The following is a 21,614-nucleotide window of genomic DNA, read 5'->3' as shown; positions in this document are numbered from 1 at the left end:
ATAATTTTCAATGAATTCTATCAAAAGCAAACACATACCTAGAACAAATGACAATAGTATGGTAAATACAAAATCAATTTCCATTGCCTTCTCAATGAGTTGTTTTTGTGGAAATCTTTTGTTTGGATTTTGGTGTTCCTCTTTTACACTTTAGATTTTATTTTTGCAACATTTTTAACCTAGAAACTACATTTACATCAGGGGAAAAAAAGCAAGTATACCCTTTATTCACCCAAAGCATCACAGTTGTTTAAAATTACAAATAGATCAGCAGCTTTTACTAAAAGCTTCTAATGTATTTAGATGTAGTTAACCCCAAGGTATATTCTTTACCCTAGTTCCACAAAGGAAGCTTTCAGGCTATCAAGAGGAGCATGGGACAGTGAAAGCATGGTCATTACATCTTCCAGGAATCCAACTAACAGCTTGCGGTCTTCTTCCTGAAAGAAGGGAACAAGGGAGTACAGTGATGAATGTGCTGGAAGGACTGCTGAGGTTATGATAGCAACCTATTGCTGTAGAGGAGACAAACTATGAAAAAGAACAAACGAGATTAAGCATTTAACAATTTTCTTAGGAACTTCAAAAATGTATTTAAAGAACAAGAGCCTTTCAAAGCAATCACATGAAGAGATTGTGTTTCATCCACTAAGCACATACTCATGCATAAATTCTTTTCTTAAAGAAACTTCTAAGAACAGTACTTAAGCACATTTATGACTCCTGAAAGTTAATAAATCATAATCCACTAAAAATTTGTAAGATTATGAAGAATTTCTTTTTTTTTTCCTGTAAGATATGTGTGTACTAGAACTTGACTGCTCATTGCTGGAGGATTAGCTAAGATGAATAGTGTGCTTGTTTTAGTACTAGGTAACATCAAAATTTTAAGACTCTAACTAGACTTCAAATGGCAATTTACCTGTTTCAGTACCTGTTTGGCACCATGATGTTTACCAAGTTCACAGTTAAATGGCTGAGAACCCATTTCAGAACATTAACAGAAGTCTGACAGAGGGGCATGGTAACACATGATCTAAATGTGCACCACCACCTGACTAGAAAAGTTTGCTTGTAGATGTATTTACAGCTGCCCATTCATCTACCTAGCTTAAGTTTTCAATGAACACAGTAATGTTTAGATATTTTTTTAAAATAAGTTTCACACTATTACACAACAAAGAAACAGAAACCCAAACCTACCTGAATATAACATGTAAGGACCCCTGTTGCATAGATGGGAACTGTGGCTTTTGTTAGCACCCCATTGCCTGCTGTGGAATCTAATGAAACACAGTTAAGAATTGAGGTTTTATACATACATATGAGTATAGAACATATGTATTATATATAGTAGACTTACATGTGTGTATTAAAGTATTATAGATTCAATAATTTTTTACATATACATGAATAATTTATATGCATATATATGCATATATACTGAAATGTGCTTAAATAATACTCAAGAGGTATTTGGATTTGAGATTTTGTTTTTACTTTACACACAACATACAATTTCAGGGGGTTCCATTCAGATTAAGACTAGCTTTTTCAATGTTTCACAAAGATAATAAATTTGAGACCTTCAGCCTGACAATGTCATTTGAACAAGAGATTGAAAGTTTTTCCTGTTGTAATTAAGATCAATTTATTTCAGTAAAAAGCTACTTACCTATGTTTTCCTCAGACAGTCTTAAGATTTCCTGGAACTGTGGTTTTACCTATGCAAAGGATGATGAAACGCATGTAAGAATTGGTCAATGGTAATTGACCTGTCACCAGTGTCAATTAACTTAGAAAAATAAAAATAACTGCAAAACAAAGCAAACAAAATCCCCCAAAACAAAACAACAATCCCCTCTCTGGAGGCAGTACATACTGCTAACAGAGTTTTATCTTTAGGTAATCCTCTGATGTTTGACAATGTCCTTTGAAGTATTTTAAAATTTTATTGAGAAAAATTATATAATTCCTTGATAAAAATGTATAGATACCACCTACAGAAAATATTTCAGGCTGGGAAGGCATCAACTTCAAATTTTTTAATCAGTTAAGGTGGAGTACTTATGTACACTCCAAAGAGTGAACAACATGCTGCTCTGAAGAAACAAAGGTGTTAAATAACCAGAATTAGGACGATCTCTCCTCCTCTCTCTGTTATTCACAAAGGAAATAGGAAGAATACAGTTAAAAAAAAAAATTGTCCCTGGTTGGGCAAGATGAGAAGGCAATTCCAAAATTAACAAAACCAGAAAATGATACAAAGAGAACTCTAAAAATAGCAGGTTTAAATGTACTTACGGAAAAGCATAAACGTGACATGAAAATATAAAAGGTCACAAATTGTGGGTGTTCCAACATAATGGAAATATAGAGACTATATATTACCAAGCATGTAGAATATTTGAAGTAATGTCTTACCTTAGTGTTTGTAAAAATTTTCCCAAATGTCCTACAAAGTCTCCAGAAAAATCTAGAGAACTCATGGACACAAGCAGTTGATGCTACATTGATCTTGCCAACTATTTCTATAAGCTGTGGTAGCCTAAAAATCAGGAAACAAAAGGATATTAAACACTACTCTGACTTTTTGATTTTGTCCATTTACATTTGTATACATTTATTGCTTATATTAATAAATACTTACACACACAGAGCACTACTGGCTCTAATAAAGTTAGCTACATGCTCTGTACAATTCCTGACCCGTGAAGAAAGCAAGGGTTTAAGTGCCAGAAAAGTCTGACCCATATGTTCAAACATCTGTTGCTATCACGAGATAGTCAGAATACAACAATATTTACTTCATAAGAGAATTAACTATACCGATGCAAAAATAAAGTTTACAGAGCAATTAGTTACCTTCATGTTCTGCTAGACTTGATATTTTCTGAATAAAATAAAAGGCAATTCAGCATGAAAATAAAACTGCCTAAAACAAATTAAGTTTTTCTCTTTAGTAATTCTCAAATGCAATTGTTCTTAGCATTCTTATATTCACTAATTGTTAAACCCGACCACGATTAAGATTTATAAATTTTGACATGTTTTAAAATTAGGTATCCTAAGACACAAATGAACTCACAGCTGATTGACTACCCATAGCAGAGTCTCCCAGCCTGTGGTGCCCTCATGTTCCAGCTGATGATCATACAGCTGCAACAGCACCGCCAGTTGCTCGCGGCTTCCAATGATGACGGCGACATCCTGAAGAGGCGACACGGGTCGGGGAAACCTAGTGACTGTAACAGCAGAGAACGAGCAAACACGGATGAAAGAAGATGAAAATACCATGGAGGTGATGTCAGAAACAACAGATAAACTGTCAAATTTATTAAGTGCCTTCTCTATAAGGTTATCAATTTGCTTTTTAAAAACTAGTGAGTTAAAATCATCTCTGAAGAGATTATGTAACCCTCAGTTAAAAAGAGAAAATACAGGGAGATTGTGTTATTATTATTGCCAGTACAGACTGACCAAGGTCAAACCCTGCCTGACCAACCTAGTGGCCCCCTATGCTGGAGTGACTACATCTGTGAAGAGGGAAGAGCCACAGATGTCACCTATCTGGACTGCTGTAAGTCTCCTAAAACATCCTCTCTAAACTGGAGAAATATGAATTTGATGGATCATCTTTTCAGTGAATGAGGAATTGACTGGATGCTCACACCTTGAGGATAGGGGTCAATGCCTTAATGTCCAGATGGACATCAGTGACAAGTTGTGCCTCTCAGGGGTCCACACTGGGAACAGTAGTATTCACTCTCTTCACCAATGACACATACAAAGGGATCAAGTACACCTTTGGCAAGTTTGCAGATGACACCAAGCTAGCGGTGCAGTGACACACCTAAGGGACAGGACATCATCCAGAGGGAGCGACAAGCTTGAGAAATAGGCCCATGGGAATCTCATGAGGCTCAACAAGGCCAAGTGCAAGGTGCTGCACCTGTGTCAGGGCAATGCAGGCTGGGGGATATGAAGGGATTGAGAGCAGACTTGGGGATGCTGGTGAATGATGAAACTGGACTTGATGCAGCAATATTTGCTTGCAGACCAGAAAACCAACACTATCCTGGGCTGTATCCAAAACAGCATGGCCAGCAGGATGAGGAAGGTGATCCTAGCCCTCTGCTTCTCTCTCATGAGACTCCACTTGGACTGCTGCATCCAGCTCTGACGTCCCCAGCACAGGAAAGACATGGACCTGCTGGAGCAAGTCCCAAGGATGGCTACAAAAGTGTGAACAAAAAGACAGAGCACCTTTCCTATGCAGAAAGGCTGAAAGAGCTGTGCTTGTTCAGCATGTAGAAGACTAGGCTGAAACCTGAAATTTTTGAATTTGTTATTTAAGTAGTAACCACTCAGTGAGAAAGTGCTCATCTTCAAATTACTCGAGTCAGATAGATGAGCCTTACCATGGTATCCATTTTCAAAGGAGTATCAGACAGTAATGTACCACTAGCTATTTTCCAAATTCTCCTTTGTTACCCTCCCTTTGCATCTTCACACACAGCACTACTATCAGCATGTGGCAGGTGCTATCAATAACATCTTTAAAGTATTTGCAACAGTAGAAAACACTCCACAAGCTAGGTTTGCTGATCTAAGGACAATTTCACCACAAGGCCATTCAGTCACAGAATGGTTTGGGCTGGAATGCACCTAGTTCATGTAGTTCCAACCCTACTACCATGGGCAGGACACCTTCCACTAGACCAGGTTGCTCAAAACTCCACCAAACCTGGCCCTTGAACACTTCCAGGGATGGGATGATCTTCTAGGATATTACACAAATAGATAACAGATAGTGATGCTGCTGCATTATGCTGTGTTTTTCCTCACTCCATAAATTTGTAAGGATTAACTGAATCTGAGGTCAGCCTTCCTGAGCTATTATTGGCTATTAATGGAAATCAGTTCTTTAGAAACCTTTAGGAAGTACAATTAAAAATTGCCTTGCTTTCTAAAAGCTTCTTATAAGAAGTAGAGAAAAATAGATCAAAATTTTTTGTGAAAATCAGGTATTTCAAGCACAGCAAGAGGTGAAAAAGGGAAGCATTACTTAAGAATTTACTAAGGCAGACCAATATAAAAAAACGACATAACAGAAATGAATAATTTACCTTCTATTTGTGGTACTTCTCCCTGAAGTTTAGCCTTGCTTGTAAAAGGTGCATTCTGTAGCACCAGTGCAAACAGTGAAGGAATCAATGACTGCAGGGCGGACAAGTACATGTGGAGCTTATGTTCATCCAAGCCATGTTCTCCTTCCTGAAACAAACAGGACATTAATTTGGAAGTTTTCAGTTTGGAAGATCTGTTCCTTAGGCATGTATTCCCTGGCAAGGCATCAACACATCTGTGATGAACTTCTACCCAGACACACTAATTATAAAGGAATTTAGCCTAATCATAAGCATATTTTGCCACTCTCAGGTCACCTCTACTCAAAAGATCCAGGCAATATAGCCTTTGGCATTGAGCAGTTCATGCTGATGAACAGACTGATATTTTTAAAGAACATTTTTCAGCACCTTTTGGAAATGTGGATCCTTTGCCTCAGAGATGAAGGCATCTAAACTGAATAAACAAGTCATCTGTACTCTGAATGCAAGCATCTTCTTTCATTGTGTTAGACAGTTATGAGGCATACAATTTTTCCAGAACTTCTGAGATATTTATCAAATGAAATGTGCAAACTGGACCATAACTGGAAATGGCCTAACTTAACCATTTAAATCTACTTTTCTTGCTTATTTAATAAAAACTGCAGTTTACCAAATTCTACACAATTTAGACATGGGACAATGCTATTCGGATACAAAACAGAACAGTATTAAAGAAGAGTATGTTTAGTTTGGGGGAGGTTTGGTGTTTTTTCTTTTTTTTTTTTTTTCCTTCTTCCAAGTACAAGTGAAGAACACAAAGAAAATTCTCCAGTGTAGAAACAGCTGAGTACATACCCTGAGCAATTTTTCAATTTTATTAAGCAGTGTAGGTATAAGATGGAACTGTAAATTTCCCAGTTCTGTTGTCCAGGCAGCATATGCAGGTAAAAATACCTGATGTGTTGCACTAACCACACGTTCTGAAGGGTCTCCTAAAGCTGAAAGCAGCAGTTCAAAACCCTGATAAAAGACAGTAAAGAATGCAATTATTTCCTACAAATTGACATACACATTTTACCACTCTGCCTTCAAAAACTCAAAGAGAAAAGTTCTTTATTTTCACTTATGTGAAACACTACTGGGCAGCACTAAGCTGAACTATAGGTAGGCTCTGTTGTAGCAAGCGAATCTGTGTTAGTAAGGGATGATGCCAAACTGGCTAATAATATCAGATGGGCAGTGAAGTGGTATGTTCTTAAAGGCAAATTATGAACTATTAGAGCAGCTTCTGTATAAGGCTTACACCTGAAATTCAAAGGCTACTTGTAGTTTTTCTGTTTTGTCTTGGTGATATAGTAAAATCAACATACATATAAATATTCAATTTTTAAAAGTATCTCGAAAGAATTAATAAAAATGCAGGAATTTAAACAACCCTCTATTATTATACAACCTCTTTCATTATTTATGAAATAGCTACAGAAAGCATTTTATACATCCAGAACCCAAACCAAATGATACCTGTTGATATTTATCTGGATCATCAATATAGCCCATAATGATGCCAAGGCTTTTGATCACAGCTTCTCGTACCAGATCTGCCTTATCTTCCATTAGCATTTGTTGCAGCATAGAAAGTACTAATGAACTACGAATTTCTTTCTGTTTGTAAACGAGAAACACATTTGTTAAAGCCAATGAAACAAGAAATGCAGGCTTGTATCAACTATAATAAAAAGTTCCCACTTCTATTAGTGCTCACAAACAAAATCCCTTCCTCCAACCATAAAATTCTTTATGAATCTTATATGTTCTGCTTTCACAATAGAAGTTGAATGAATATAAAATGTCATAAATGTCATAATATAAAAGTAGCTTCATTAGAGAGACTTTTGTCCTACTAAGCACAGAACTAAGGTCCTTTCATTCACATGGAACCAAAAATAACTAACAGCAGTAAAACTATTACAGGCCTAGACTTTAATCACTAAATTGGAGAAACTGGGTTTTAATTTAAAAAATTTCCCCCACCCTTTCTCTGAAGCTTAAAATTTTAGTTTACCACTGACAATTTCTCTGCTTCTTCTAGCTGGCAGCACTCTTGATGTAACATTCCACAGTGTCTGAAGAACACTACAGTTGGGTGCCAGTTCCTTTTTCATAGATTGTTTCCTTAATTGGTCCTAACTATCTCTTCTTTGCCTCCTTTTTACTGACATGAATATTCATATTATTTTTAGAAACATTTTATAGTTAGATTAACCTGTATTTCTTCATAACAAACTCTCTCCTTCTTAAAGTGACTTATGAATCTCATGTGTGATAGCGTAGAAGACAATGTGACTGTCTATGCATAACATACATACTTGGTAATATTTAAAATTATATAGGATGCTTACATTATGCATCAGATTTTTCCCTTGCTTTCCCTAGCAGGTATTTGGAGTCTATTAATACTTACTGGAAGGTAAGGTGCTAGAGCTCCACAGGATTCTGCTACCAGTAGCCGTCGCTCTGGGTATTTGTGGTTGATCTGGTAAAGAGAAACAGATGGACTATTTGCTTTGCAGTAACCAGCATTCAAAATGTGGTTAGAATGAACTGCAGAGGGGTGCACACCCTGTTAGAGGGGTGTGTCTGCACCTCTTCAAGAAACACTGATTGAGCTCACAGAAGTTGCACCTGGGTACTAAGCAGCTCAAATTCTTGCACTGAGGCATAAAAATGAGGCAGTTGTCCTCTAAGACATAGCTTATAGTAGGGAAAGAGTCAGAGAAGCACATATGTTTATGAGAAGCATGTACATATACAGAATAAAAAGGAAAGCAGCGGATGGGCTGCTGTACTCTAAAGAATCTGCATAACTCCTGAACTGGCATGACATGAAATATTTTGTCTTATGAAGCCTTTCAGGAGCACTGTTCCTCCAGGAGCTGCACAAGTGCCCTCTAGTGCTCTGAGCCAAGCAGTGCAGCAGAGCTGCACAGGTCTTGTTGAGCAATCAGTCAAAAGAAGACACGCACATTTGCATTCTATTCAAGTTTGCTCTCAAATCCAGCATAAATATGTCACACCTCTAAAAACAATTCCTATTACCAAGAATCTCTTGATCCTGTGATAGTTCCCCTTTCTACTCAAAAGTTGCTTGAAAATTCTGCCTTACAAATTTATTATTTATTATTGACACTTAGGAATCAAGTGCGCATTCTGGTGGAGCCAGATTTAGTGGTCCATGTAATGGTTGTACAATGAAACAATGAAGTGTTTCAATACTTTGTGAATAAAAACTTCTATGGTACCACGCTGAGAGTAAAATGTGAATTTTTTGATGCTGTCAGATAAAATAGGATATGCAGCATTTGGTGCAATTGTTTCTTTCTTACTATGTAGTGTATAGCCTTGGTGAGGCAGCCATCTCACCATGAAAAAAGACCAAAGTACTCACTGACTTCTTTGTCTCTATCTTGAAAGACTTGCCTTCAGTACTCTGAGGTCCCTAAAATCCATGCCAAATTCTGGCACCAGGAGGACCTTGGGCAGAAACTAGCAGGCCAGGAAATATCTGAAGAAATTGGACATACACTAGTGTGTGGGCCCTGATGGAGATGTACCAATGGGTGCTCAGGGATCTGGCTGATGGCATTCAAAGAACACTCTTGACAACTAACAAAATGTTGTGGCAAAGGGGGAAGTTCCTGAGGACTGGAAGACAGCAAATGTCACTGCTACCCCCAGGAAGGATAAGACAGAAAATCCAGTAAAACACAGGCCAGTCTGCCTCACACCAGCTCCTGAGAAGGTGTTGGAGCAATCAGCCTTACAAAGCATTTCCAAACATCCAAGGGTGGCTGGAAATAGCCAGCGTGTATTTACACAGAAAAAATGACACAACCAACCTGACAACTTTCTGAGATGACTGGCTTAGCACATTCAACCATGATGCCTGACTCTGACTGCTCTGGTATGAAATTACTGAGAACTCTCTCAAGAATCAAGTGTGGAAAAGGTATTTCAAAGAGACTTAAATTAATGGCTTCAGGACTAAACATTGAAGTCTCAAGCATGAGAACGTTCTTTGAGTGTGTCTATCATTATTTTGCATTCATTCATCAGTAGAGCACCTGCAATAATTTTTGGAAGTATGGAGATTTCACAGATGAAAAATATTATGGACAAGTAAGAGTCTGCTTTAAAACCTACTAGGTGTAAAGGTGGTGAGGTACTGGAACAAGCTGCCCAGAGAAGCTGTGGATGCCCAGGAAGTTTTCAAGGCCAGGTTGGATGGGGCTTGGAGCTAATGGTCTTTAAGGTCCCTTCCAACCCTAACTTCTTTATTATTCTGTAATATCTTTTACTTATGTGCCATCTTTTCAAATGCAAATTCCCCTCTGGGAGCAGAGACACACATCATCTTCTGGACCTCTGCCTACCTGTGGGAAACAGCAATGACTAATTTCAGCTGGTTTTAGGTGGTCTGGCATGGCAATATAAATATCACCCCAATATTGCAAAGACATACTGGAGGAAAAAAGACTGAAATTTCTCTCAGGTTTGTGTTCACAGAAGATGAGTAGCCCTTGGAAACTAAATGTAACTAAAATGTTTATTATGATTTATTTTGCTTTTGTCTTTAGTAAGCAGTATTCCAATTTTAGAAGCCAACAACTGGTCACTAGTTTTGAGTGACCCTTTTAGCATTCACAGAGTCTTCAACTAAACTGAGTCAGTTATCAAATTTTAACTGCAAAAGAGCAGGTAGAGTGATTAAAAAGTCTAGCCTGATAACTGAGCTCCACAATGTATCAATGAAAAGGATGAATTTCCTAAGGGTCCAGTCCTTTGCATCTGTAAACAGATTTTGGTTGGAGACCAAGAGCATGAATATTTTTCATGGTTTACACACCTACTGTAAAAAGTAGAAAATTATGTCTCTACTAGAGTTTCTTCTACAAATTCAAGACTTGTGACAGTAAGATTCAGCTGGTATTTCAATGGAGAAAATAATGACCTGGTTCCAGTACTGCCAAACAAAGTCTGGCAAACTGCATTAGATAAGTGCACTATGCCGTATGACTTGGCAGTCTGATATGCTGTACTTGTACAGTTAGACTCGTTTCTCTTTTGCATCAGCAATTAGCAAGAAGTGGATGAGAAAAATGTGCTCTCACTGAGGTGAGATAGTTCTTTTCAAGCACAGTTAAAATTTCATGAGGACTAAGAAAACAAAATGTTGATTACAAAATTAGGCAAAAATACAGAATCCTTTGTATGGCTCCTTTCAAACTATGTCATGAGACCTTCACTTAATCGCCAGATACATCAGTCATTCACAACAAGCAAAAACACTGCATATAATTCGTACTTCTACTGTCAGAAAGCATTAAGGCTATTAAAGCTTAGACTGTATTGGGAAACACAGATTGCTGTGTTATGCACGGAACAGTAGAAAACTACCAGACCAGAAAGACTCTGCCATCAAAGCAGGCATTCCCACTCCGTCACGGCTTAGTTATTCATTGTCTTTTCAGGCAATGATGAACTCCCTTTCCTTCAAGTGGTAGGAAAATACAACAGATTTTCACCTGAACTCATGTTATTCTGGTTCTATGCCTCAGATGAAACAGTAAAAAACATTTCCATTTGGTTGTTCAGTTATTTCTATTAATTTGGAGTATCTGTAAAAAAAGATCACTATGAGAGACTTGCTTATGAGTACTTTGGTCTTTGATTATCTGTTTAAGAATTTAAACTAGCTGGTGTGGATATTGCTCCAGGGACTTAATACAACATTAAAAAAAATCAGCTAATAAAATCTTTGAATGAAAATGGATTTCCAACAGGCTGGAAGGCAGAGTAAAAATTATAAAGGTACCTACCTAGCAGTATGTTACACGACACTGATGATGAACCTGTGCTTATCTACACTTCAATATAACAAGCTTATTCAAGTACAAGCAGGTAACTAAAATCTCTCCAGATGGTCTTTAATAAGCTTTCTGCTTCTGAGGTGTTTTTAATGTTAAGATAAAAATACATATGATGAGAACAAAGAACATTCAAATATCTTTCTGAAAACCAAACCCAAAATCTCCCCCTTGAACAAGTAAAACTCAAATTTATGAAGTTTTAACTGATTTTGGAGCATAAAGCAAACACTAATCAGTTACCTGCTCCCAACACTGTGGTAAAAGTTCAGCTTCTACACGTGTTGGTCCAACATGTCGGGCAAATGCCACGCACCCAGTCAGTATCATCTGTCTGAAAAGATAAATTTAAAGCTTTAACCTGTTAATAAAGTTTTATAATATACAATATACATTCCTTAAGTTAGGAAAAGTGCATGCTGACAGGTAATAGGTAGTTGTCTGCAGTCAAGATTTCGCACCATCCACACTGACTTAAAAACTGAATATTAAATTGAAAGCCACTGATATCCCTGCTCATTGCAGGGTGGGGATTTGCTTACATGACCTTCAAACATCCCTTTCAACCCAAACTATTCTATGATTTTACTCTGTTTTATATTCAGAATGCCTTTTCCAAAATCTTGCAGATCCTCAACTCCATAAACCAGTCTGAGAATCTCTGATTTGGGTGTATCTGATTTCCTCAAGTCTGAGATTGGGAGTCTCTGACTCAATCTCTCATTTAGTTCTTAGTACTGAATACTATTATGCAGTAAAAGGATCTAAATTACCTAATACTATCGTATCATCAGTATTTCACCAAAATAAATTGATTTGATTTAGAAGCATTTGTGAGATTTATTGAACTTTCTTCAGAGCATGCAGCTTATTTCTTTTATGACATAGTTTTGCAATGTTCTGACATGCAAGTTACTGTCATCTCACACATAACACGGAACTTCACTTTGTGAGAAATCTTCTAAAGCCCACTAAAAAATGAAAGCAGGTAATCAACCAGTAGGATCTATGATCACCTGTTATTTGTATTCTTATACTTTTATACCTTTCATTAAAGTTTGCAAGAAATTGCCACTGTTCCATCAATTTTATAGGCACAGAGGTATATATAAAATTTCAGTAAGACTATGTACTAAATTGTCATTTGTGGTATTTTATTTAATGAGTGTCTATCTTGGTAAGATATTTTTACTTCCATTTTTCCTGTTGATAGGATTGGAATAGTACCAACTTTGCATGCAATTCACCAATTCTATTTACCTTTGTAGCCTACATGAATTATTAAATACCCAGTTTCAAATGATAATGTGTGGACATGAGACTCAATTTTATCATCTCCTTAGTAAGATCAGGACACCACTCAGAGTTTATTATTATTCCTCTGTGAAATTTAAGCTAGAATTAATTTGTTACTATTTTAGTGTCATGTCTAGACTCCTAAATATTTTCTGTACCAATAGCATCCCATTAAGGTTGAAAGGCAGAGATTTTGCTGGTTATCTTTTAACCCCTTAGAGAATATACTCCATCAAAAAAAGACTCATTCACTTCAAGAATTTTTTAGGAGAAAGATCCTATCAAAAAAGTTTTTTTTTTAATCCCAGCATTCTTTATGCCAACAATCAGACCAAGCTCTTCTGTGTTGTGTGTGTTTGGGTTTTTTACCGCTCTACCACAATCTTTGGGTTTTTTACCTCTTTACCACAAAGGCCTTTGATTAAGGTAATAAGTAGGGAGAAAACAAAAATTATTAGATAAGACTCAAGAAATCAACAGCTGACAGCAATATGGAGACAAAAGCCTGTGGTGATTCTCAGTTCTACTGCAAACAAAACAGGCATTTGAATTACTGTCTTTGGTTCTATACACTGCACCTAATCACACAACTGGGCAAGAGAATATGTATTTTCAAGACCTCAGGAAATAGCAGAACACAGTAATCACATGAATTTTTCTGCATTATAAATGGGATAAAATATTTTTTCTTACATCAAATCTTTTCTAAAAAGTTCCACAAAACCTCAAAATTAAGTCAGATTTCCTTTTGCCCTGCCTACCAAGATGAGAATTTGAAGATATTTCAAACACATTTTAAAATAAGGTTTTAAATATTTTACTGCAATCATTTTAACAGCATATTATATCAGTCAGCATCTCAGGGAAAGGAAAGTTGTAAGGATCTGAATAAGAGGTGACTGAAGCAATGTTTTAATCTTAGTCCAATTAGAGCCAAACATTAATCTCAGTTCTTCATGACTCCTAGCCTCCAAAACTAACATAATTGTACAAAAAGGAGGTTATGTGAACATATTTTTGCTCCTTTGCAGAATAGAATTTAATAGGCATTTTTAAAAGTTGAATGGGACATTAATGAGCAAAGCCATGAGGATAAAAGTGGCCTTGTTACATATTATGTAAGTGTACAAGACCACAGAAATATGCCAAGCACCAAAATGCATCTCCCATGGGCAAGAGGTATAATCCAGGCTTTCTGCATAATTGTCAACATACTTCAGATATTTGACATTGTAAAACAAAATACTTCTTCTAATGGGTTCATTCTTAGAAATGCAATGTCACATTTCAGTCTCTCGCATTTAGCAAATTAAAAATGTCAACTAATCAGCTGCTGCATCAAGGTACAATATAGTAGGCCTGTGCAGTACAGCAGAAGGTAAATAAGTAACAAGAGATAGTGAACATCATCTTCTGGTGACTAAACCTGAATGTCTCTGCTCACTTCATATTGCAAAAGACTGCTAAAATATTAGTTAAATGTATTTAGATAAAAACAAAGCATGCATAATACGCTTCCATACAAATCTATAAATGTAACCCCCCTGAAATTCCAAAAAAGTATGTTCTATTTAATTACTATTCAGAATCTCTTATTTCATGGAATCTTGACTGGTTTTCCATCAGGTTATGGCAACTTTAAAAGCAATTATTATTTCTACGTGTGCAGATGTATATGATGTATACGCATGCTTTGTCCTAGAGTTTATGGCAGACTATTTTTCCCAGATTTCTCATAGAAACAAGTTATTTTTATATATGAATCTCTAATTTGCAACACAAATTGAACAAATTCAAGGAAAAAAAGTTTTTTGTTTATTCTTAACTGCTGGAAAAGACACACCTAATACACCTATAGGGGGATATGAAAAGTCTACTTGATAGGCCACCAATCCTTTAACAAATTAATCATAAGAGACTACAAGTGACATGCAAATTCCCCTTCAACCACAAATTATTTTAGCTTCTCAATCCACTGGGACATTCAAAACATTTCAGAAGCAGTTTTCTAATCACTCTGAAGTAGAATCAAGACTGCATATTTTTGTAATTTCAATCTATATGGTGCCACTATGCTACAAGTTGCTTTTGCTTATTTAAGCTTTTTTTTTGTCTCCAAAGCCATGGCTTTCAGTTACACCTAATCTCTAAATTTTACCATGGGAACAGTTCAGAAAGATGCCTGAACACTTCAGGTTGAGAGTCTCCAAAAGAAATGCTTTCTACCTATTTCACAAAGCCTATTTTGTCTGAAGACAGCCTAGAGCAACAATAGACACAGATGCTTTCCAAAACATCTCTAATGAAAATAATGGAAGAGCTACAGATCAAACAAGAAAAGTTGTTCCACAGCTAAGAGAAGGAACCATACCAGCTTGGGTACTTGTCTTTCAACCTTAGGGATATTCTCATCAAGATCAGTACAAAGTCACATTGCCTGAGCACTATGGAAGAATTAAATTTATAGAACAAAAGGTGTAATTTGTTTCAGAAGCTTAACCAAAATGAAACAAAGTCCTTAACCCTTGTCAGACCTACATCACTGCTACATTCTTCTGATTTTTTATTGCTACCATAGTAATGAGCCATATGTAGAAAGAGCACTATTTTTCCTAAAGAAATGTAGTAGTCATCTGAATAAACATGTAGATCACTAAGACAGGTTTAAAAAAAAAAAGCTGTTTTGATTTTGACATCAATCAGTGAATGAATGATGATGCTAAAGATCATTTTAACAAACAGTTTAAATTCATCTTTAAACAGAAAAAGGAACTGAAATTACACTGTAGCTTACAAGCACATTCTTATATTTCAGTAAGTGGAAGTACAGGTCATGGAAATGGAAAGTCCTGAACTTGGTATAAATTTGTCAACACTACATAAGCAAAACACCAGCTTAAACAAAACTTGTTTAATACCACCCAATAATATCCACTTTTTACTAGTACTGCTGCTTGCACAGAGAAAAAACTTCCTGCTTGTCCCATATCACACAAGTGCAAACACACCTTTGCTCATCGTCTGGTCGTTTGATCAAATTGAACAGTATGTGCAGAAGCTGATCTCTCTCTTTGGGTTCAGGATGGAGGCAGGCTGTACACAGTATGAGTGGGATCAATTCCTAAAAAGTTGTGGGTAGGAGAAAATCAAACAAAGTAAAATTGCTTTGGGCATACATTCATTTACTGCAAAAGAAACTAAGAAGATAAATCTAAAATCACATAACATCAAAACAATTAGAAAAGATACTTTGGAGTTGTGATGGCTTTTTAAGTGACTTGAGAAAAGTGAAGGTCTACAGAAGTTAGAATTATTTTCCTGCTAGGAAAAATCAGGGGAGAATCAGCACATAAAACGAAAAGCTCTGCAAAGATGACAATTAACATATGCAGGTCACCTGTAACCCGAATTAGAGGACAATCATGGTTTCAACTGTTTTCACTACCTACTGAACTGAAGCTCCACAGCTAACTATGGAATAAAGTTCCTATGAAAAAATGCCACAGAGTTAAAGATTAAAATTTCCAATTAAACATCCACACAGTTTTGTGCACAAGTTTGAAAAAATAAACATTGAGAAACATGCATTGGTGAAGTTGACTGCAGACAGATTTCGTGTTGACTGACAATTATCTGATTTTTGCAAAGGTTCTATGATTTTTTTTTCCATACAAAAACGATCTCTGAAGCTGAATTTTCTTTTTGGAGCAATTAAAATCCTTTAAAAGAACAAATTACAAAGAAAATACTATGTAAAACATGGAGAGAAAATATAAAGATCTTCATAGTGAAAGCCTCCTCCTTTCTAAATATGCCTACAAAGCTCATGGTATTCATTCCCAGAAGAAACAAATGTTTCTAAAACATTGTCTGGAAGTCCCTTCCCTTGACCTTGTTGATGTGAGCTTTTACTCCAACTGAATTTGGAAGCCAGACAGTTTTTAAGTGATTTAATATCTTAGGGACAGAAACATCACACTGGGAGGTCAGGAAAAAAAGAACAAGAAAAACTTCAGTGTCTGGAAAAAAACATGGGCAAGTAATCTGGAGATTACCTTGCACACCTGCTGTGTACTTTGGAGTAATTTTCAGCAGAAATACTTTGGTGAATTATTAAGTTGTGACAAATAAGCAGGTGACAGTGGGAAACACATCTAATGTTAGTGGGAGAAATTATACAAACCCTGGAAAAATCTGTGGTTGTTTAGAATGACTTTGCAGGGAGGTGCAAATTTCTTCTAGCAGACACTCAAAGAGGTCTAATCATGATGTTCTTGTGGATGTGTGGAAACACCACTGACAACATCCTCACTGCTCAACCTGTATTTTCCTAAACAGCAGGAGCCCTATTTATACTAAACATAGAACAAGACTCCCTTTTAGAGCAGTGCCTAAGCCAGTCAACTCCTGACAAGCCTTTTTTTTTTTCATTTAAAATAATTCTACTTAATGCGCTATTTTCCATGTCCAAAGATGACCAAGACACAACCTGAACTGTATTTTAACAGTCTGTGATTCTGGAAGATACACTGGCAATATTTAACTCAATTATGATACAGATTAGGGAATTTATGACAGAAGAGACAACATGGAAATATTCTACCTATCACTTAAAAAAATCTAAAAGAAGAAAAGGAGAAATGAAAAATAGAATTGAATACTTGGAACATTTCCACTTCTTAAATACTTTTAAGAGTAGCTGGGATTGTTTTACAATAAGTGTAGCACAACACAAAATGACATGAACTGAAGGCCTCCATTAAAGAAACTTTACAAATTAAATTGCATGAAGAACTAAATAACTTTCTTCAGCTGAGAGCTTCTTTTCCTCTAGAATCTGCACGTTACATCTCATTATTTTTGGTTACTTAAGATTTTTGCCCATTTAAAGTTACGAGAAGGCAGTGGGTTTAACCTATTTAAGTTCTTTTTTTGGACTGCATAGAATTTTCTCTCCTGCAAATGCTGCTTTAATTCAAAAATACTTGAAAGAATATTACTAAAATAATACCTGCCTCAACACCACTACTTACACATTAAACTCAAATCTTTTAAATAGGAAATCTGATTGGAATTTGTAGGTAAAGAACATAACTACTACCATAAAAAATGAAGCTCATTTACAAACTTAAAGCTAATTAAACATCTGTTATTTAGTGATATCTAACTTTCTGAAATCTACTCTAAATTCACATTATTCAACTGCTCTTGCAAGTATTCTTAAATACTCCTATGAAAAACTTTACAAAGAATACACTCCATGAAATGGGACATTTATGGGATTTTTTTTTTCATCTGTTGAAACCAACACATTGATTTCACTTCCTTAGTATGTTTGAGTACCTACTCAAAAATCTCAACTGCTTACTCAGAACTACTGCTAGATTTTAAAGCAGTACCATGAGGTGGGGGTTTTTCAAGCTTCTTATGGAACTTAAGAAAGTTAACATTGTCTTTTTTCAGCTGAGTCTGTGTGAAAGGAAAACACCTGAGAATATTCACTTAGAAACTGCTGCCTTGAGTCTGAAAGGCTAATGAGTAACCTAACAGCAAGGACATGGGCAGATACAAGGCTGGTTCTTTACCTTGCAGAAAGCTGGTTATTATAGCTGACGGAATTAGCTGTATTTTCTCGTCCATGGGTCACATTCTCTCATGCATACTATGGGAGAAGAGAGTGTTCTCTGCATCGCTGCATCAGGGCTTCTACAGATCCTTCTATCAACGGGAGTGGAGAAACAGTGAGAAGTCTCAAACAGTGTTTTCTGTGCTCCCTAAAGTCCTCAGGGACAGGAAGGTAAAACTGGAAGCAAAGGGGACTGTGGGACCAGAAGAACAAAATTGCTCTATAGAGGGACGAAACAGGTCAAGTGAAGTCTCCCAAGGACTTATAAGGGGCAGATTCTTCTCAGGACAGTCAAGAGCATTAAGAACAAAAACCAACCTACAGGTAGGTCTGAGCTCATTTTTTCCTGTTGCTAAGGGTCATGCCTTTGATGTAGATTTGTATTACAAATCTCAGATTTTTCATTCTTTAAGCCAGCAGAGAAGCTATAGAAAGTAGCAATTTTCCAATAAAACATGGTAAGATTAGTATTTGGCTATTTAGATTCAAGAGAAAAGTTCACAATGTGGTTGTAGAGACTCTATCTAATTATTAATAATCAAGGAGTGGACTTCCAGTGCTATTTGAAACACTCTGCATTCCTCGGGAAGGAATACCACTTGTGCTGACAGTCATAAAGCAAGAACTTAAGTTTCAAAAAAAAACCCAACAACTTTCCCTCTATTTAATTTGGGAACTTTCCTACACATTCTGTTCATCCCCAAGTCCTTCTTTTCTCTATTGCCTTTGAGTTCAGAACATGAGTTTTGACAGTTCGTGTTGGTGTTAGCCAACAGGGGTGACTAGTGACTCATGACCATAGCAAGAAGAGTGACTTCCAGAGCTTTGATACTGTTTTCCCATTAGATTCCAAGCAGACATCATAACATTGTCAGCACTTGCAGCTCAATGCAATAAAACATTATGTGTCATAGGTCCCACCTCTACTATTGAAAAGCCAAATTCCAATCGGAGGCAGTTTATACCTGTGAGCTACTCAGATGCAGAATGGAGAGCAAAGGTATTTTGCTTTTACTGTGAGAGAAGCTACATACAGGTGACTGACAGTCAGTGCTCTGAGACTGATCTAACACATTGCACAGGAGAACTGAAACAGCCCATCTTCCCTCTGCTCTACTTCTGTGTAACTCTCCATGTAGGTCTTTCCAAGGAAAAACTCACATTTTTCTCACCATAGTATCTCTGGACAACTTCCTAAATTACAACAACTTCTTCCATTATCTTTGAAAGGGATTCACTATTTGCGTTAAGTTATCAATAAAGGCAACATTTACATGGAGCTACGGAGTAGCTCTCTCTTCATTATGGTCAAAAGAACATGGCTTTTTAATAGTAATTAGTACCATCTAAACTATATGCCTACATGTAGGCATACTATACTCCTATACTAGGCAAACTATACTTCTACATATGGTAAGTACTACAACAAAATATTAAACTTTGGGGTTTTTTAAAGTGCATCATATACTGAGCATCTCAGAAGGTAGCAAGGAATTTTCTGTTAGTGTTGTTTCCATTGTTATAACAATGTTTTGCTAAAGATTCCAACAAGTCTTCTGCATGTTACTACTCTCACTAATAACTGTCTTATTGTTGAAGTGTTCATAAGCAAAATAATTATATCAAAGAATACAGGTAATTAATGCTAAGTGTCAAGACTGGTTACTTCAGTAGGTTCAAATAATATTTTAGTTACTCCAAATACGAATGTATTAATATTGCAGGCAACAATATATAAACCAGTATGACATGATCAATTTTGTTAGTGTGTGCCTTTTAATCTTCTTTAATAGTCAGTGCTTATATTGTGAACCAATACTCTGTTAAAATTATTCTGTAACTTAGCCTCTGACAACAAGTAAATAAAATGAAATAATCTTATTGTCTGCAACTGAAATAGCTGCAGGTACCAACATGCACTGATAGGGACTGTCTTGGGCAAGAATGTATTTAAAGTTGCAAATTAATTCTTTTAGTTTCAAAATGAAAAAAGTTTAATCATAGGATTAACGCATGACTCAAAACTTTGTGCTACTAATCTTACCAATATTAAAATCACAGCTCTAATTACCTCTTATAGGGTGAGACTATTATTCCAGGATCCAAAGTAAGCCTCTCAGAGATCCCAAAGGGATGCTTTTACATAAGAATCAGTGATAGGGTGTGGGTGTGAAAAAACTTCGTACTTGGTCTGTATCTACTGTTTATTTGAAAACACACATACAAAAGTTTATGATACAACAAAAGCTAACATCAAATAAAACTCCTTGCATAAATATCAAATTTAACTCCGTGCATCCATGAACTAAGCTTTACCAAGTGTTGAAAAACATGGGCTTTCAGACTAGAGATGAAAAGGATTCTCTATGAGACTGAGTTATTTTACTCTAAGGAAACTGCACTAGGCCCTCCTGTCGAGGAGAAGGGAACAAAGGGACTTAAAAAATGGTTATGTCTCATGTGCACCCTTCCTCCCCGCCAAACAAAACAGACCTGCAAGCCAAAACCAGCATTGCACATACACTAGAAAACGACCAGCAAACAGGCTGTGGTTAATACTACCCCTGTTTTTTAGAAACATAATCTATAGAAGCCTACTGCAATCTAAGTTTTACAGAGTAACAAAGTATTGCAATTGTTCATTTAGATTTCTTTATTCTCCCCCTATAATGCAAAATTAAAGTGGTCATCTAGAAGATATTGACAACTGACAATTTTCATGCCCAGCAACTCAGGTCTATGCACCTTTATCCAAATCCAACCATGATGAAATCTGCTAGATATAACCCCTGGAAGCAAACAATTAAGTATACTGCCAAGATCTGGCAGTCTTCTTTTGCATTTCTTTAGGAAAGCCAGTATTTTATGGCCTTTAAAGCATAAGAGTGAGATGAAAATTTATGGTAAGATACTCAACTCTACTGTGTTTTAAGAGACTTGTCAGAGAATTGAAGTGCCTTGTGATACTTATGTGCAGTCACCACACATTCATGTGGTTACTTTCAGTCTACAGTGGAGATCTAGTGTAGTTGAGAATGGCATCAATCCAGAGTCTCAAGACTTAACACTACTTTTGCTTCAACTTTACAAACAAAAGCAAAACTCTATTCGTAACATGTTGAACTCTCTATAAATAACAGTTTCTCAGTATAACTACTCAGTGGTGCATTTCAGTAGACCACTATCACGATTTTGCTAAGTTTGCATAACACAAAAGAAGTTAAAAACAAACAATGGAATAATGGGCGATATGAAAGACGTAATTAATTAAATAAAAGTGATGATTAAGAACAAGAGTAGTAAGATCTCAACCAAAGCTGATTAAATCAGGGCCAAACTCCATTATACTGCAGAATATGGAAGTTGTACGTACAAACAAGGTTACTCTTGTTTCCTGACAAAAAACCACTGACTTTCATGTCTTAGAAAGTGAAAAATGAGTATTGCACTTATTAGTTATTACAAAAATTTTAAAGGACTGCTTCTCTCTAATTAAATTTTAGCCAAAGGAGTTTTTCTATGGTACATCTGTTAAAAAATAGAAGGTGGCTGATTTTACTTTTGCAATTTTTTGATTGTTAATGTATTTTAAGTGATAAAATGACAATTGAGAAAGCAGATTCCAACCTAGATCAATTTTTACGAACCCAAGCT

The 21,614-nt window shown here is 36.2% G+C and overlaps 1 protein-coding gene across 4 annotated transcripts in view; it reads right to left on the bottom strand.

Annotated features, from left to right (window-relative positions):
• RELCH (RAB11 binding and LisH domain, coiled-coil and HEAT repeat containing) overlaps positions 1-21,614 on the bottom strand; it is a 76,074-nt gene that overhangs the window by 18,544 nt on the left and 35,916 nt on the right. For 3 of the 4 annotated variants that reach the window (XR_005955825.1, XM_041475930.1, XM_041475932.1), the window contains exons 11-21: positions 15,343-15,455; positions 11,282-11,372; positions 7,576-7,647; positions 6,636-6,776; positions 5,970-6,134; positions 5,130-5,277; positions 3,089-3,245; positions 2,425-2,548; positions 1,676-1,724; positions 1,204-1,283; positions 334-440 (exon numbers count right to left, since the gene is read on the bottom strand). Coding sequence is in view for 3 of the 4 variants with exons in the window: in XM_041475930.1 (XP_041331864.1) it covers positions 334-440; positions 1,204-1,283; positions 1,676-1,724; positions 2,425-2,548; positions 3,089-3,245; positions 5,130-5,277; positions 5,970-6,134; positions 6,636-6,776; positions 7,576-7,647; positions 11,282-11,372; positions 15,343-15,455 (1,247 nt within the window). In the remaining variant the exon portion in view is untranslated. Of the gene's footprint in view, positions 1-333; positions 441-1,203; positions 1,284-1,675; positions 1,725-2,424; positions 2,549-3,088; positions 3,246-5,129; positions 5,278-5,969; positions 6,135-6,635; positions 6,777-7,575; positions 7,648-11,281; positions 11,373-15,342; positions 15,456-17,919; positions 18,043-21,614 lie in introns of those variants that run through there. The other variant, XM_041475931.1, reaches the window with a different exon arrangement.

This window comes from Pyrgilauda ruficollis, unplaced genomic scaffold (genome assembly GCF_017590135.1).
Source record: "Pyrgilauda ruficollis isolate IOZ18807 unplaced genomic scaffold, ASM1759013v1 scaffold37, whole genome shotgun sequence".
NCBI classification, from domain to species: domain Eukaryota; kingdom Metazoa; phylum Chordata; class Aves; order Passeriformes; family Passeridae; genus Pyrgilauda; species Pyrgilauda ruficollis.
The sequence above is the reverse complement of the archived record's forward strand: the minus strand, read 5'-3'. Positions and strand labels throughout refer to the sequence as shown.